General features: G+C 42.9%; 1 protein-coding gene and 1 long non-coding RNA gene across 4 annotated transcripts in view; one reads left to right on the forward strand and one right to left on the reverse strand.

Annotated features, from left to right (window-relative positions):
* LOC126999951 (outer dynein arm-docking complex subunit 4-like) overlaps positions 1–18,126 on the reverse strand; it is a 70,915-nt gene that overhangs the window by 9,751 nt on the left and 43,038 nt on the right. For 2 of the 3 annotated variants that reach the window (XM_050863138.1, XM_050863139.1), the window contains exons 9-11: positions 15,503–15,680; positions 8,515–8,681; positions 3,860–3,976 (exon numbers count right to left, since the gene is read on the reverse strand). In XM_050863138.1, coding sequence (XP_050719095.1) covers positions 3,860–3,976; positions 8,515–8,681; positions 15,503–15,680 — 462 coding nt within the window. Of the gene's footprint in view, positions 1–3,676; positions 3,977–8,514; positions 8,682–15,502; positions 15,681–18,126 lie in introns of those variants that run through there. The other variant, XM_050863140.1, reaches the window with a different exon arrangement.
* The window catches only part of LOC126999952 (uncharacterized), a 40,982-nt gene that overhangs the window by 840 nt on the left and 22,016 nt on the right, over positions 1–18,126 (forward strand). The window contains exon 2 of the long non-coding RNA XR_007753673.1: positions 13,568–13,659. This is a non-coding gene — a long non-coding RNA (uncharacterized LOC126999952). The remainder of the gene's footprint in view (positions 1–13,567; positions 13,660–18,126) is intronic.

Consider the following 18,126-nt stretch of genomic DNA (forward strand, 5'->3'; position numbering starts at 1 on the left):
TATATATACACCAATACTTTTATGTACGAATTGTCTACGCCTTGCCTCTCGATTCCTTGCATAGTTGTTAAAGTTTGAACCGTGTGTGTGTGTTGTTAAATAGATAAAGATGAATGGAGATTAAGTAGAGATAGCTATACAACACATATGTAACCACGCAGCTCATATATCTGAACAGCATCATACCTACACATGCACAGTCCGCGTGGCGTGGCCTAACTTTTCAGCGTCCGTCATTGGTGCACGTTCAGGTAATGGTTATAAGAGCGCTTGAATGTTTTTCATCGCGTCAAACCGTTACTCGCAGCATTTTTATGGAAGCGAGTTTGGGTTTTAAATGGAAATACCTTTTAAACAAGCGGCGTGGAGAGAAAAAATTAACCGAAGCTGTGGCGGAGTGTCTCGCGGCTCCAGACACCTCGACACCAGCATGCGTTTTTTTTTTTTTTTTTTTTTTTTTTAATCCGTGATTTGCTTTGTTCTCTTCCCTGATATTTTTCCGCGTTTGATTGTGTGATCGTGCATTTGGCGTCGTTTATTTTCACCTAACTCTTCCATCAATTCTAAACCCATGCTTGATGATTATTGTGCGTGTGTGTGAGGTGGGGGAGGAGGTGGAGCTGTATGTTTCTGTGTGTGTGTGTGTGTGTGTGTGTGTGTGTGTGTGTGTGTGTGTGTGTGTGTGTGTGTCACTCCTTGTGCGGCAACAGCGGGAGTATGAGACCCAACACCAATCTCTGGGAGACAAAACACACACACACACACACACACACACACACACACACACACACACACACACACACACACACACACACACACACACACACACAAGGAGCTGCGCCATAACAGCATCCGAGCTTTAAGACGCACAAAGCTATGGCGGAGGCTAAGCAGTAATTAGTGCAGGGTATCTCCGTCCATTTAGCGCGGGGTTACTGGCGCCCATTCTCTAGATTAACCTTTTAAACCTTCGTAGCTCGCCACACCAGATTACAACATGCAAATTTTGTTGTTTTCTGGCTGGTTTTAATCCCTTTCGGAATTTTTCTTACCCGAGGAAAATGTATACAAAGTGAATGTGTCATGCAAGAACAAAAATAAATAGAAATAGAGAAAGTAAAAAAAAATGAATGTGACATGCAAATAGTTGAGTGAGATGACCATTTTGTTTTTTTTTCTGTCGTGCTGACGTGTAAAAAGAACGAATCAAGAATAATAATGATAAAAAAGTAGATAATAGACAAAAGTTATAGAAAGTTAAGCTGCCGTGTAAAAAAATCGAATGTATGGCTAAAAAATATATGTATAAGACGTGAATGTGTCATGTAAATAAACGAGTAATTTCATAAAAAAGAAAAACAACGGCGACAGGCAAACAGAACGCGGGATAGACTGCGCGTATTCAGGATGGATTGAGTTGTGGAGTCGCTTGGAGGCCATAACTGCGAGTCCCAAACAGCTATTACCGATAATAATAAGTTCCGGCGAAGCCCTCCACAAAATTCGGCGTTTTGAAATGCAAATTTATTGGAAGAGAGCCGCGCGCCGGAGAAATATTCAGCGATATATTTATGGATTTATCGGCTCAGTGCGTGGAGGCCTTGTTCCGGCGACGGCTGCGGCGGGGCTGGCAGCGCGGAGGGGAAAGTGTCATCGCCTTCTCTTATTAAGGAACGCTTCTCTTCCCTCGCAGAAGTACGTCTTCGAGATTTATATCTGAACTATTTATTCCTTGCATGTATTTAGAGTATTTTATCCCCCCATTCGATTTCCAATTTTAGTAATATGTACTATATTTTGCCTTGTTTTATTTTGTCATGTTCTTTGCGGTTTGGTTTGTTTTTTTGCATTTCTATAAGTGTGTATTTTCTTTTTCTCTTCCAGCTCACTTTTTCTATAATATTATTTCGTTTTGTGTTTCTCTTTTCCTTATTCCTATTCCTTCTCTTCAGTTGTTGTTTTCCTCACTTCTAACGTTATTTATTTTACAATTTTTCCTCCTACTATTCCTCTTCCTTTGCCGCTGTCTCTAAATATATATTTCTACGCCTCTTCTTCTTCATCTCCTTCCTCAATCCTTGACTGTTTCCTCTCTTCCTTGCTGTCGTTGTCCTCCTCCTCCTGCTCCTCCTCCTTCCTCAATCCTTGACTGTTTCCTCGCTTCCTCGTTGACCTCCTCCTCCTCCTCCTCCTCCTCCTCCTCCTCCTCCTCCTCCTTCTCCTCCTTGCTCTCGTTTCCATGGCTCCCAACTCTAGCTGCTCCTCCTCCCCCTCCCCTAACAACCTCACACACACACACACACACACACACACACACACACACACACACACACACACACACACACACACACACAGCTTTGCAATAGGCTTCATTACTAACACTGGGTGCATTGCATGTATATCTATTTGAACGAATGGCGTGGGTGGTTTAGGGTGTTAATAAAAGAGGAAAAACAGCGAAAATAGATTAAAAGCTAAAAAGAAAAAAAGCATCACTACTAATAAATTGGCGCACACACACACACACACACACACACACACACACACACACACACACACACTTGACACCTGCAACACATGAACATGGCAGTTATTCACGTTGTTACCAGTAATCCGTCGCCTCTCTTCCCTCCCGCTGCACGAACACACATAGAAAGAGTCACTCAGATGCACAGGTCTCACGCATCTGCCCCGTGTTGAAGTTTTCTCTTTTTTTCAGGACTGTTTTTTTAATGTTGTGTCAAGTGGTGTGTTGGTGTTCCTCCCCCTGCTGATGACGATGATGATGGTGATGATGCCTTGTAGTTTGGTGGTCATATTTGTTACGCTTCTTCAGTAGCAAGAATTTTAGAGCGTTCAGTGTGTTGAGCTGCCGCGGGGATGCGCCGCCTCCCCTGCAGCCGCCGCCGCTGTTGTGTGTTCTTCTTTACAAACACGTCACCTTTAGTATCGCTTCGGGGGCTGCGACGTGATTATTAAAGCAATTCACATTGATGAAGAAAGCAGGAATTTTAGGCGATTTCCGTGAAATATGGAATGCCCCTAAACCTGCGGCGCAATGAATACACCACCTTATTACCTTTCCTTAATTAAAGTGCTCAGGTCAGCCACCTGGGTGTCGTTTTCTTAAATTCAAAAGATGCACTAGTCCTTAGTGCTGCCGTGTGAGGGGAGGCGCGTGTAATGAAGAACGATTTTTTAGGTGTACGAGTGTGTAAATATCGATACACTTAAAGAGAACCAAAAATAGTGTTATACACAGGAAATACCGCTTAAAATAAGTGTTATTATTGGCAAGAGAGTAAAGCCAAATGCTTGCTCATGAGACCCCAGCCGGCAGTAGAAGGCTGGCAGGCCTCTCTATATCTCCGCCGCCCCCTCTAATACCTCGGCTTAGTGGGGGAAGCATTATAGGCGGAGGCGCACTGGCCGCCACTGTTTGGTCTGGCCTGTGAGTGTGTGGCTTTTGTGCATTAATAAAGACTTCCTGTACTTGTGTGTATATGTTCGTTATCAAAATGTAAGATGCACATGTGTGCGTGTGCATATATATATATATATATATATATATATATATATATATATATATATATATATATATATATATATATATATATATATATATATATATATATATATATATATATGACCTGATTAAACTACTAGTGTGTTTTTGTAAAAAAAAAATCTTGTCGTGTCGTGTCTGTGAAATTCTAAATTAGGTGGATACTTGAGGTAGAGTGTATTGGCCCCACAGGCACAGAGGTGGAGAGGTCGATTTGTGTGTTGAGCCGACAATAACAGGTGGTCAGTGAGTTTGACACAATGACGGCCAAGGAACGGAAACAAAGCCACGTACCGTCAGCGTCCACCAGGGCCAGCAGGGCGGACAGCGCCGTGCGGTTGTCGTGGCCGTCGTCAGCTTCCTTCACACTCTTGGTTCCGTAGAACCTGCCCGTCTCCACCTTGCGCATCGCTGAGGTTCCGAAGGGCGGCGGTGAGAAAGGGCAGCGAATTAGCGGGTGAATATTGAATTACTGGTGTTGAAAGCTTTGAGTATTTAGGGGTAGGCACAAAAATAGTTATCTATACAAAAATAAACAGTAGCAGTGGATCGTCAGGCAGATAGATTGAAAAAAAAGGAGAGAAATGGAGAAATATGTGTAAGTATTGTTTTTTTTTTTGTTGTTGTTGTTGTTGGAGTCCCTAGCTATTATGCACAAAGGGTTAGGTTTTTTTAACTTATGAAAAAAAAACTATCGCGTTATATTGCCTAAATGCTCTCGTGTCATTTTCCAAAAACTTTATCATGCGACAATGGCGCAGCGTCCTCGAACTTTCCCAACTTCATCCTTCCTACTCGTTCAGCCTAAAGGCGACAACTCGCTGCCTGTGGAGCTTCAGTTGCGTTAATATATATATATATATATATATATATATATATATATATATATATATATATATATATATATATATATATATATATATATATATATATATATATATATATATATATATATATATATATATATATATATATATATATATATATATATATATATATATATATATATATATATATATATATATATATATATATATATATATATATATATATATGAAACATTGCAACCCTTTATTCAGATAATCTGCCCTTGAATCTGTCCTCAGTGATGTTTGACTCAAGTGTTTCAGCAAAAATTCGCAGTCGCGCGTTTGTGGTTCAGATGCTGCTCGGGAACACTTGATGCCTTTGTGACCTGCTTGTTGAGTGGCGGGATTGGTGAAGTGAGGTTTGCTTGTCCCTCTTTCCTGCGTGGAGACTATGAATGCTGTGTATCGTTACGTTGATGCTGCCTTGACGTCTTTGTTAGCCGCTCTGCGGTCTGCTGTATGAGACGGTCCCTATTTGATCCCAACCATCGGGACCCTATAGAGATGCGGCCTTTGATTGGCGGGGCAGATGTTGACGTTGAACCTCAATTACTGATCGCTGAACATTCATCAGACACCAACAGTGGCCTCACCACCTTCACCAAGACCTCCGTCAGGGGCTGGGTCGCCGTGTTCCCGGCCATCACGTCCCATTGTGGTTCGACATGAAGTGACCAGTGACGGCCCGTAATGACGGCCACCTGTCGACCGCGCTTGGTGCGTGTTATCATTATTATTACTTATGATTGTTTTTGTTTGTAAGAGTAGAGCTAGTAGTAGTAGCAGTAGTAGTAGTAGTAGTAGTAGCAGTAGCAGGAGCAGCAGCAGTAGCCTCATTGTTCTGTTATTGCCATTGGTGTATTTTTGTTGTGCTATTCTTGGAAACAATACAAAACAATATTCTCCACCTTATGCCTCGGCCATCCACGACCATTGTCACTCTTGGCCGCCTCCTCGCCCCCCCCCCCCCCCTTCCCCCTGGTCAGCTGAGCAACACGAGGACGCACATCGCAAACAGTCACTCTCACCACCGTAAGAAAGAGAGAAAAATAAACTCTTTCCCTACATTGAAAACATTAATAATAGTGAAATGCATTAGGCCTGCGTTAGGAGAATGTGTTTTAAATTACATTATTAACGAGACCCATTTGGGTTTAATGAGCGCGGGAGGCTGCAGGTGAGTGGTGGAGGGGCAAGCGGCGCGTCTCATGAATAACCTGAACAAGCCTCGTTGTTGACTGGCCCGCCACGCCGCCGCCTAAATGAAGACATAATTGTCCCACATTTCTCGCTAAACACGGCAGATTGTGTAAGCGGCAGCACGGCTATGGCGGCCCCGCACCCTCCCGCATCCCGCCCGTGCCGCTGAAGGTGACCCCGAGCCTGCGCCCTGCCGCTGGTCACCTGGCAGCCTGGCGGGACTCTATGGCGGGTCTCGAAGTGGTGATCAGCCTTGGGAGGACTTGTTGTGATGGTGCCTTGTTTGTGGTGACCAGGAAGGGGAAGACATGATGTGATAGTGCCTTGTTTGTGGTGACCAGGAAGGGGAGGACATGATGTGATAGTGACTTGTTAGTGGTGACCAGGAAGGGGAGGACATGATGTGATAGTGACTTGTTAGTGGTGACCAGGAAGGGGAGGACATGATGTGATAGTGACTTGTTAGTGGTGACCAGGAAGGGGAGGACATGATGTGATAGTGACTTGTTTGTGGTGACCAGGAAGGGGAGGACATGATGTGATAGTGACTTGTTAGTGGTGAATCTGAAGGAAGGACATGATGTGATAGTGACTTGTTTGTGGTGACCAGGAAGGGGAGGACATGATGTGATAGTGACTTGTTAGTGGTGAATAGGAAGGGAAGGACATGATGTGATAGTGACTTGTTTGTGGTGACCAGGAAGGGGAGGACATGATGTGATAGTGACTTGTTAGTGGTGAATAGGAAGGGGAGGACATGATGTGATAGTGACTTGTTAGTGGTGAATAGGAAGGGAAGGACATGATGTGATAGTGACTTGTTTGTGGTGACCAGGAAGGGGAGGACATGATGTGATGCTGCCTTGTTAATGGTCAATAGGAAAGGGAGGACATGATGTGATAGTGACGTGTGTGGTGAACAGAAGGGGTAGGGGGTGATGTGATGGGGAAGGGGTTCTGCGGTCTGTTTTGATTTCGTCTTTTTTTTTTTTTTTTTTTTTTTTTCCTCCTTGCTTGAACCATACCGCGGCGAGGAACGTCTCCCAGCAGCACACACAAAGGGGGGCGGCAGTACACAACAGAGCCCGCAGTAATGAAGGGGGAGTTAGCCGAGGAGTTACGGCTGTATATTGAGGCTCATTACCACGGCAGGAAGTTTCATGGTGAGGCAGACAAGCTTAGCAGAACACATACAAACTCGCCTAACTGGAAACTCAAGGAATGCTCATCGCTCTCTAGGCAAACTGAAATTTATAATGAAAGCTGAGGAAAGAAAATGGTAATGTTTGGCTAAGGTGTCTGGCCATTTTACCAGCGCCACTGCCGCCATCACCACCACCACCACCATTACCACCTCTTTCACTCTCTCTGCCTCGACTCACCCTTTGTGGGATCACGACGCCCTTTAATAAAGCGTTATTTGCATGAAACTACGCTCCGCCAGAAACGCTAGACAGCATCTCTTGGCCCCGCTTCATTTGACCATTTCTCTCTCTCTCTCTCTCTCTCTCTCTCTCTCTCTCTCTCTCTCTCTCTCTCTCTCTCTCTCTCTCTCTCTCTCTCTCTCTCTCTCTCTCTCTCTCTCTCTCTCTCTCTCTCTCTCTCTCTCTCTCTCTCTCTCTCTCTCTCTCTCTCTCTCTCTCTCTCTCTCTCTCTCTCTCTCTCTCTCTCTCTCTCTCTCTCTCTCTCTCTCTCTCTCTCTCTCTCTCTCTCTCTCTCTCTCTCTCTCTCTCATCAGCTACTCCATCTTCTCCATCTACTTTCGCCTCCATCAAAGTCCTCAGCGAGCCAAGACGGATATCTCTGAGGCCCCGCAGGTCCCGCCGAGTGCCAGAGAGAAGAGACGGCGGCCCTTGAGTGTGTGCAGGTCGTGTCTTCTTTCAGGGAATTAATGGCTCACTTAAGCTCCCAGAAGCCTGTAATGAGGGGATGAACGGTTATGGGCTACTTTGCTAATTATTCGGCTCATCCTTTGGGACTTTGGGAGTGTACTTATCATTTCGAGTCGCGTTTTTTTTTTTGGGGGGGGGGTCTTTTCTTTGTTCTCCTATTCTTTCTTTGGGATTTCTTTCTGTAATCTTATGCAATTCTTTACTCTTTCGCTTATAGGAGTTTTTCGCTAATTATTCGGTTGTTCCTTAAGACTTGAGGTCATTCGCCGAAGATAATGGTATTCTTTTCCGTTCCTTTTTCTCTTTCGTTTTTTCCTATAATTCTATGGAACTTTTTACTCATTTGTGTTCTTTACTTTTTTTCAGTTTTAATTTCTTTTTGCTATCAACTTGTAGTATTTGTATATTATCAGGCAGTTTTCGGTCCATCTGAGCCAGTTTTAAAATTTTCTTCGATATCTTTAATTTTGACTACATCCTTTATATTACTAGTTATTTTCTAATGCATAATAAACTTACATCATCGGAACCCTTCCTTTGCCAACGCCATTTTCTTATCATCATTCTTTTCCTTTCTTAAAATTCTGCTCTGAAGCGTATCTCCCCCACACATTTTTCAAGGTTTACTCATCTTTCCTGCAGCACGCGTGGATGGCCTCGTTAATAAGCTAATCACTCCGTGTTTCTTCCGCTTCACACTTTTTTCCGTCATAAGCAGAGCCTTGGTGTGCGGGGAGAGCTGCTGCTGCACTCCAGTCTTTGGCGTCGTGCACGTAACTTTTTATATCGATTCATTGTTGTATTTAATGTTTTTTGGAAGTATACCTAATTTAGTCTTTTCATGTATATACTATTAATAACGTTGGATGTTTTTGTATCACTATTTTTCATGTTGGCGAGCTGAGACGACCATGGCAGTATTTACCAGTCTTTTTATTCCACTTACTCTAACGTTTTATAAAGACTTCAAAAACAGTCACTCTCTTACCGAAGTAGGACTTAGCGATGAGCAGGAACAGTGATGCCCTCTGGCGAGCGTTGGCCGCGGCGGGGATGCGTCGCTCCCACACGGCCACTGCCTCGGCGTGCTGCCCGCGCTCTGCCAGTGACCTGCCCAGTGCTTCCACGGCCACATGCTCCTCCTCGCCGTACTCGCTGCGGAAGACACACACGGTCACTCCTGTTGGTGGACTCTGACTTGAAGAATTTGTTCATATCTCATTTATTGCTAAAGGAATGCACCGTCTGTATCGAAATGTTAAGGAACGCTGTGTTTGTGTATTTCTCCACGAGCAGCTTTGCCGTAGTTAATGTGAATGGAAATGAAGTAGGGTAAACTTTCCTCTTAGATATTCTTTATATTATCAGAATTTATGTCTGGAACAAATAGAATCCCTTTTGTCATACACACAAATCTGTCACTTCCACTCTACCCCTCCACCTCTTCCCTTATGTGCTAATTACCATTATACAAGAGTGAATAGTGAACAATAAGTACCGGAAGCCAACCCTTTAGACAGCATTACTCATCATGAATTTATATCACTACTGTCAACGCACCATGCAACAAGGCCTGGAGGCGTCTTACCGCTGTGTCGTAACCTGAGCCACGAAGCAGTTTTACCTTTTAGTTGATTAATGTGCATGACCTCTCGGCTCATTCATATCATTGCTCAATATTTTATTTTATTTTGTTGAATGATATAATTTATCTTGAAATTAGATGTATCACTGTTACTCAACCTCTATTTCGTTTGTATTAGTTTTATACAGCATAATTTATCATCCCCAAAGATTTCGTGGCCACTAAAATCCCATCATTTTTTCCCTCTCCCTGACCTCAGTTCCGGCCTCCCTAACAATCATTGTAATCACCCTCCACACCAGGTTCGTTATCCTCTCTTGCACCTTCACAAAGAGCCACTCTGAGAAGCGCACTGCAGACACTGTCCTTTGATATTACCCTGTTCCGTTTCTCAGTCCCATCCTGGGGGCTAGGGAGGACACTCTCCTTAATTAACATAAAACCGAAATAGCAGTTGCCTTCTGTGTAATAAAGGAAGTCTATTATTCAGGTGGGAAATTCGCTAATAGACCTTCAAGTGGTTGTTATTACGCAGAGATAAAGATTCAGTATAGTATTTTCTTTAGCATGAGGACGGAGAATGACTAAATTGAACTGTGCGCATATCACAGTGGGCTTTAGGAAGGTTGTGTTGGCGTGCCGAGCTGTGAGATGTGATGCGTGATATATTGTAATTGTATTGCAGGAGCATCCCGTCTGTGTGGTGCGGGTGACAGGGCGTTTACAAAGCGGAGAAGGAAATGCGGCAATAATTAGGATGAAGCAGAGCGTGGAGACGACTTTAAGAGGAGGTTTTGATGCATCCTGAAAAGAAGAAAAAAAAGAGGAGAAGAAAAACACCAGCCAGCCACGCCATCTTTCATCACGGCACAGTATAATCCTTTCCATACTTTTTTTTACTTCTTTTAGCGACTAAAATATCTGTCCTACCCTTTTTTTTTTTTTTTTTTTTTTTTTTTTGGCGAGGGTTGAAGAATACTGACAATTGAACAAAGAAGATGAAACAGACAGCGCCAGCCTGCCACGCCAACGAACGGCATCACATCGGAGCACAATCCTTTCTGTAATCCTTCTTTGTCCCATCTTAGGTTGTGCATTTGAATTTTCTGTAATGTTCTGGCCGATCATTTTTTGTCCATGAATTTCAAACTTTCTCTGGTTAAATATTCCTTTTCTTATATCACAGCGGGTATGATTTTTCCCTCGTGGTCCTTTTTAAAGTCTCATACGTTAAGCAGACTTATTTAAGGCCTGGATAGCGTGATTATTAGATTCTTATCACTGTTTCAATAAGTGAGAACCTCCACGATGCCTGCCCCGCCCAGGAAAGAGGACAGGCCAGGTATTTTGTGTGGAGTGCTTAGTATACGACAAAAAAGGGGGTTTTATAATTTTCACCAACAAACGGAAATAACAGTTAACATTTCGTGATAATACTAAGACAACAGAAGTTAATTTCACATCCCGTCTCGTATATTCATTAATTTATAGTGCTCAGGCGCCGGAGTGCATACATCTTGTGCCCGACTAGCTCGAACGCCTGCCTGCTCCCTTGACTGCTTGCTGACTGCTTGCCTGCTTGCTTGCTTGCTTGTTAACTTGCTGTCATGACTCCTGCCTCGTGCCATCTGCAAAGATAAACCTGTCTATGCCTCGCCCTGCCACCGTTATTGCTGTTGCTCTGTGTGTGTGTGTGTGTGTGTGTGTGTGTGTGTGTGTGTGTGTGTGTGTGTGTGTGTGTGTGTGTGTGTGTGCGCGTGCGTGCGTGCGTGCGTGCGTGCGTGCGTGCGTGTGTGTGTGTGTGTGTGTGTGTGTGTGTGTGTGTGTGTGTGTGTGTGTGTGTGTGTGTGTGTGTTTAGCGAGAGCCACTCCATGTACCAAATTGAGAATGTGATAAAGATCGTCATCGAAAAATCAAGGGAAAGAAAAATATATATATCGAGGGGACTTCTGCTGCTAATTAACGAGGATAATTACTGGGGCAGGTTCTCATATTTTTAGGACGTTAGGAAGGTAACTATTTATCTTATATTCGTTGATCATCTTATCCGCCATGGAGGGACTTAACTGATTAGCGGAAGTCAAGAAGCAACTCTCACTAGATCTTGTCTTCATCGTTTGCAGCACGTGAATAATGAGAGAGAGAGAGAGAGAGAGAGAGAGAGAGAGAGAGAGAGATGGAGGGAGGAAAGGAGGGAGGAAAGGAGACAGACAGACAGACAGACAGCCAGACTGACACACAGACACACAGACAGATAGACAGACAGAGAACCCTACTGAAATGTATACGGACAGATGACCAGACAGACAGACAAACTGACTGGCCAACATTTGCAGGAATCAAATTATTCACACGTTCATAAACAGGCAAAACATTGGTGTGTGTCCTTTCACTGTAAAAAAAAATCGTACTCGTAAAATGGAATATACTGTACATCCAAAAGCAAAGAAGTGTGCATAAATTAAGCTTGCGCTATGCATTGGGACAATAAAAATGAAAAAAATGTAGATATTTTATCAGAATTCATGAATGTCTGAGTCGCTGTCATTGTTACAATATTCAACGGCTATTTCGTGTATCCGTGATGTCCCTGTTACTTTGTCCTTTACGAGCATCCGACGATTCTTTTTCTTCAAAGAAATGATAAAAGAAAGAGCCTCCCAGGAGAGTAACCGAATTTTTATCATATCTGAAAGGTAACTGAAACAATACAAAAAATGACCGTAGAGTATTCACGGTGTGGCGTTCTCATCCTTGTTACTCATGTTTGTTTTTTGTTTTTTTGTTTTGTTTTTTACGTTGCTGCCTATTGCGCCGGTAGGCATCTTCCCGGTGGGGCCTGATGGTCGGCCCAAGGCTTCTTCCAGGTGGGGCCTGATGGTCGGCCCAGCCCGTTCTGGCGCAGGCGAGTGTTTATAGTGGCGCCATCTTGCATTGGCTCATGCTGCCCCCCGGAACTCGTTCTTGATTCGCTTGGACGGCTTCCTCTAGAGTCCGGGTTGATGGGTGGTCTTCAGGACAGCATGTGGGTAGTTTTAAGCCACTCGGCGGTGACTGAAAAATCCGAGAGGTAGCGTGGGGATTCGAACCCGCGTCGTCCATCACGCGGTGAATATGGGCCCAGTACGCTACCAGTTCGGCCACCGCCTTGTTATTCTTGTTATTCGTTACTGTTGGCTTGGCTACTTTTATTCGACTGATAACAGGAACCTATTTTTAAAGGATGAGGATATTTTTTTTAAGTAGAAGAATGAAGTGCCTAGAATATAAAAGTCATTTCATCGATTGTGAATTAGTATATGTAGTATTAAATTGAATTCTTAAGAGAAAATTATTAACCAAGAAAATGCTCAGCTCTCTTGATCATACCCGTCGCAATTCCGCTCTCTAGAGTACAAAACAATGTTTTTTTTATATTTTGAACATCTTAGAGAAATACATAAATATCATTGTTCTCGTTTGACGAATCAATTGTTAACGAACAGAGGCCTTAGTATTCTGATCCCTCACCCGTCACCCGGAGAGAAGGGCGAGCTGCGGACGCTCACACACACATCAATAACTCCACTTCCGCCTGGACGCCTCGTCCCGCCCTGCCGCCCTTCACCTGCCGGCCTGACCCCCGCAGGCCAGGGTTCAGGTTCATGCTGACTACCTCACAGAATATCCATTTTTTCCAGGCGATTTTTTTTTTCTTTGTTTCCTTAGCAATAGTCATAGTTTTAAATGTTTTGTTGTTATTTTTCTCATTTTTCTTTTCTCCGTGGTAGTAATTGTTTTAAATGCATTATGGTTATTATTATTACGCCTCCGTGGTCTAGGGGTTAGCGTGCCTGACTACTACTCCGCGGACCCGAGTTCGAATCCCGGCCCGGGCAGTCGGCGTGCAGTTCACCCAGCTGCTCATGCTCCCTTTCGGGCTGGTCGATAAATGGGTACCTGGGGAAACCTGGGGAAGGTAAACTGTGGTAACCCGGATGTCACACTGGCCCTGTGTCCCTGAGTAATGGGCTCCCTCCCACCACAGGCTTAAGGGCCAATGTTACGGAGATGAGCACTGAGGCCACGCGCTGCTACAGCGTATGCCCCCAACTTTACCTTTACCTTTTATTATTATTATTATTATTATTATTATTATTATTATTATTATTATTATTATTATTATTATTATTATTATTATTATTATTATTATTATTATTATTATTATTATTATTATTATTATTATTATTATTATTATTATTATTATTATTATTATTATTATTATTATTATTATTATTATTATTATTATTATTATTATTATTATTATTATTATTATTATTATTATTATTATTATTATTATTATTATTATTATTATTATTATTATTATTATTATTATTATTATTACTATTATTGTTGTTGTTGTTGTTGTTGTTATTTTCATCATTACTATTTACATTTTTCTCTTTATTATTTTAGCTTCCAAAGAAAACACCAGAAGTATCACGTGCTACCACGGTTCGTTCGGTGAAGGAGACACGCTCACACACTATCACCCCCACAAGACACAGGTAAGCCATCTACTCAGCAAAGTTATTCATAAATCTTAGACCTTCGCATCTAGTGGACTAACCCTCGATAGCTTCGTAATAGCGTGTCTAAAGAGAAAGCATGTAAGTCTGTTCCTCTATGTTTCCCTCTCAAGGAGTCCAAGACTATTACAAGTACCCGCTGTGTAATCAATCATTTTCTTTCACGCCGCAAACGCATCAATCTCCTGCTCACTAATTTATCACATCATGCCACCAATTTATTTTCTGCCTCGACGTCAGTTTTTCTTAGTTTTATTTGCACAGTTACTATCACCCATCTTATTGCATATCTCACCAATTTCATCCCGCTGTTTTTAAGTAACTATTAAGCAAAAGCGTCTTTATTTCGATTCTTTTATGTTTTATACCTTCAAACCATATAATTCAGATATTGAATTAATCTATTATTTTTTATTGATTTCCTCTTGGTACATTCATCTTCAGTTTTCCTCCTGCAAAGTCTGTCAAAACCAATAATGGGAGGCGTCAGGCAGACTTTGCACTTGATTACCTCCTCATTAAAACTTTATGACGTTATTCCTTGACCTGGCCCAATAATGCTTTTTTTCTTATAACTTCCAGTTCTCCAGAATGAGTTTCACGTCATATTTTGCACCGACAGGTTTGAAAATAACGAATATATACACACACTTGCATGCGCGCGCACATAAGGCAAGATTCATAGTATAATAGCGGTGTGTGAGGCCCCATTATTACCCATAGAACGGCGAATGCTACAAAGCTCTAGCAACCACGAATCCGGTACGTAATCAAGTCGTGACGAATTACACAGGAGCCAGACAGTCAGGGCTTTGTGTGTACCGTGTGGCCCTACAGTGTGTCGCCTCGCCAAAAGTTCCATGTGTCGCGAACTCGGGGAGCTGATGTGATCCTTCACTTTGCGGGTCATTATACCGAAAATTCCCGCTCCCACGAGTCATGAATCTTCCAATTTAAAGACTGAAAGTGTCAATAATGGGAGCAAGAGGACGTGCGCGCCAAGTCTCGCCCTGGGACGACTCAACACAGCGGCGAGAGTCCCGGGCCGGTGGCGCTTGTATGGCCTTGGCCGCCTTTAATCATAGCTCTTCTCCGAAACAAAAATGAATGCCTTATGAACTTCTGAGGAAATTATGACCCCTTGATAACTCCGTATGGCTGCTGCTACCACTGGGAGGGGACTAATTGCCTTGGTAATTTGGCTCAGATTGCAGACTTGTTATTTTTGAAGATGAGAGTAGGTTGTTTGTATGCTCGCTTTAGAGGAGACGGCCTCCATCATCCTGACAAAAACGTTAGTCCAGTACTTTTTTTCAGAAGAAAAGGAGCATCTCAAATTCTTCGCATTTAGAGAAGAAACATAAACCGACACAAACAAACTCAAAGGATTCAAGGCGACTTATACTTGAATTTCGGAAAGTTGCACCTGTTCTGAGAACATTAGGGTGCACCGCCCCTTCAAAGCCTCGTTTTCTGTGGTCATTAATAACTCAGCAGCCACAGGGAGGAGTAGAGGAAGATGATGAATCCATCAGTGTGTACTTAGCGGCGGTGTCTTCAAGGGGCGGTAGGGACCAAGAAGGTATCGATGCGAGGAAACCTGCTCCTCACCCTCACTGGTTCTTCTCGCCTCCCTCTGCCCCATCTAACTCTCCGAGCAGAATAGAAAGACCAATGAAGGTGTCAAGAGGTAAACAACTTTCAGTGACTTCTCTTTTCCCTCCTGCCTCATTGGACTCGCTCACAAGACGATGCGCATCGGAAGAGCAAGGAAGCTTTGCCAACAGGCTAAACTTTACACAAACATACTCCTGTCACTTACTTGGCACGTGCGATGTGAACGGCGTCGGTGAGCACAGCCACAGCGTCCTCGTTACGTCCCACCCTGGGCAGCGCCACGCCTACCCCCACCAGGAGGCGACACAGAAGCCAGCCACCGATGCCCGCGTCCCTCACCTCCACCAGTAGCTCCTCAGCCTCGCGCATAGGGCCCGCCACGTCTGGGGAAGAGAGGGAATGGAAAGAGTATTGTTATCGTTAGTCTAATGAGGTCGTGATGATTAAGGGTAAAGTTTAGCATCGTGTAGTTCTTCTTGAGCTGTGTACCACTCCCCCAAAGCCAACACTTCATTGATGGTACGAGTGGAGCAAATGAGTGAGTGAGAGTGAGAGAGAGTAAGAAAATTTGTGATTAATTGAGACAGTGTGTATACATGTGCATGAATATATGTGTGGGTGTGAGTGTGGGTGTGGGTGTTAATGAATGAATAAGTGAGTTAATGAGTGAGGGAGGACAGGAATAGACACCAGATGAGGGAGGGTGTGAGGGAGACGATAAAGCAGACACCAGGCGAGGGAGGGAGGGAAGAAGGAGAAAAAGGAACAACAGGCGAAAGGAGAAAGAGAGCGAGGAGAAAATGGATACAGCAGGCGAGGGGGTACATAAGAAAGAAAAGGAATGAAACCAACGGCGATGAAGGTAGGGAAAAGAGGAAAGGGACAACCTCTAAGAACGTGAGGGAGAAAAGACATAAGAGAGAAGAGGAATAGGATGACAAACGAGGGAGTGAGGAAGGAGAGGATTGGGACAGAAGACGAGAGTACATAAGAGAAAAAGTAAATGGGACAACAGTTAAGAGAGGGAGAGAGAAAAGAAATGGGACATAAGACGAGGAAGTGAGGGAGGAGAGGGATGGGGCAGCAGGCGAGGGATGGAGTGAGTGAGTGAGGAAACGAGTGACCCTCCACCATTGCACAACGAAACACCCGTCCCAATTTTCGCAATAGTGATGTGCCGGACGTTCTCTTGCCACACTCTATCTGCACAAACACGATGACCACACTCCTCCTCTTTCTCTTCCTCCTCTTCCGCCTCTTCCTCCTCCTCTCCTATTGCTTTTTCTTTTTTCCTTTATCCTTTTCTTCCGCGCCAATCAATCATCATTCACCTGCTCTGTAAGTGTTTTATTCAACATTATCTGCGGTTTTCTCCTCTAGATATTTTACTATTACTAACATTTATTATTATTATTATTATTATTATTATTATTATTATTATTATTATTATTATTATTATTATTATTATTATTATTATTATTATTATTATTATTATTATTATTATTATTATTATTATTATTACTATGATGATTATTATTCATCTTTTTCCTCTTCATATTCTTTTTCTTCTTCATATATTCTTTTACTTTTTTTCTTCTTGATTTGTGTTATTATTATTATTATTATCATTATTATTATTATTATTATTGTTTTTCTTCTTCCTGTTCTTCTTATTATTTTCTTTTTTTTCATTATATTCTTCCTTCATATATCCTTTCTATTTTCTTCTTCTTTTTCGTGTAAGAATTTTCTCCTTGCTTGATAACGTATTCTCGCGCTGTTTTTTGTCGTTCGTTTCAAATCCGTTTTCACATTTCGCGCACTAAAGCAATTTAATTCATGTTTAATTGTTCACACATTACCTTATTTCCTTTTCAATTAAACTCGTGATGAACGCATGCACATTTCCTCTCGATTTTCAGTTGTATATTACCTTTTAATCAAATTCACGATTCTTTAATAAATATTTCACGGGAAGTTTTCTCTGTCTCTTTATAGTCTTTCTCGGGGATATATATTCGCCCGTGAAGAAAAATTATGCGCCATTCACTGACCGCCTTTCAGACTTCATTGGCAGCCGGAAGGGAGCGTGATGAATAAGGTAGCGGTTAAATATCTCGTGAATTTGGTTTATTAAATAATTCCGCCGCAAGCTATTAATATCGCTTATTGCCTTTGGGGATGCGGAATCAATCAAAATGAAATATGAGCGAGATAATAATTCCTTCGATACAGTGAAGCGGCGAGAATGTAGGAATTTGAACACACACACACACACACACACACACACACACACACACACACACACACACACACACACACACACACACACACACACACACACACACACACACACACACACACACACACACACACACACACACACACACACACACACACACACACACACACACACTCTCTCTCTCTCTCTCTCTCTCTCTCTCTCTCTCTCTCTCTCTCTCTCTCTCTCTCTCTCTCTCTCTCTCTCTCTCTCAAGTCAAGGTGCTCCGACAGGTAGATGGCATGGTAATTAGGCAGGCAGCAAGCAGGTAGGAAGGTAGATTACGGGAGAGGTGTAGGAGATGGCAAGGCAACTAATTGATCAGGCAGGTGTGTAGGCAGGTAAACAGATTAAGCAGGGGAAGGATAGGTGGGTGACATACAGGTAAGTGGCATGTTAATGAAGTAGACAGGTTTGCATACATTAGCAGGTTAATTAAAGGTGGTATTACGGACTACATACAAGAAGTTGGAACCAAGAATGTAGCAACAAAACACACGTATAACCTTTCGCTTCGAGCTGAGTACCGCGAATCGTTCTTCAAAGTT

The sequence above is a fragment of the Eriocheir sinensis genome, chromosome 17, assembly GCF_024679095.1.
Source record: "Eriocheir sinensis breed Jianghai 21 chromosome 17, ASM2467909v1, whole genome shotgun sequence".
NCBI classification, from domain to species: domain Eukaryota; kingdom Metazoa; phylum Arthropoda; class Malacostraca; order Decapoda; family Varunidae; genus Eriocheir; species Eriocheir sinensis.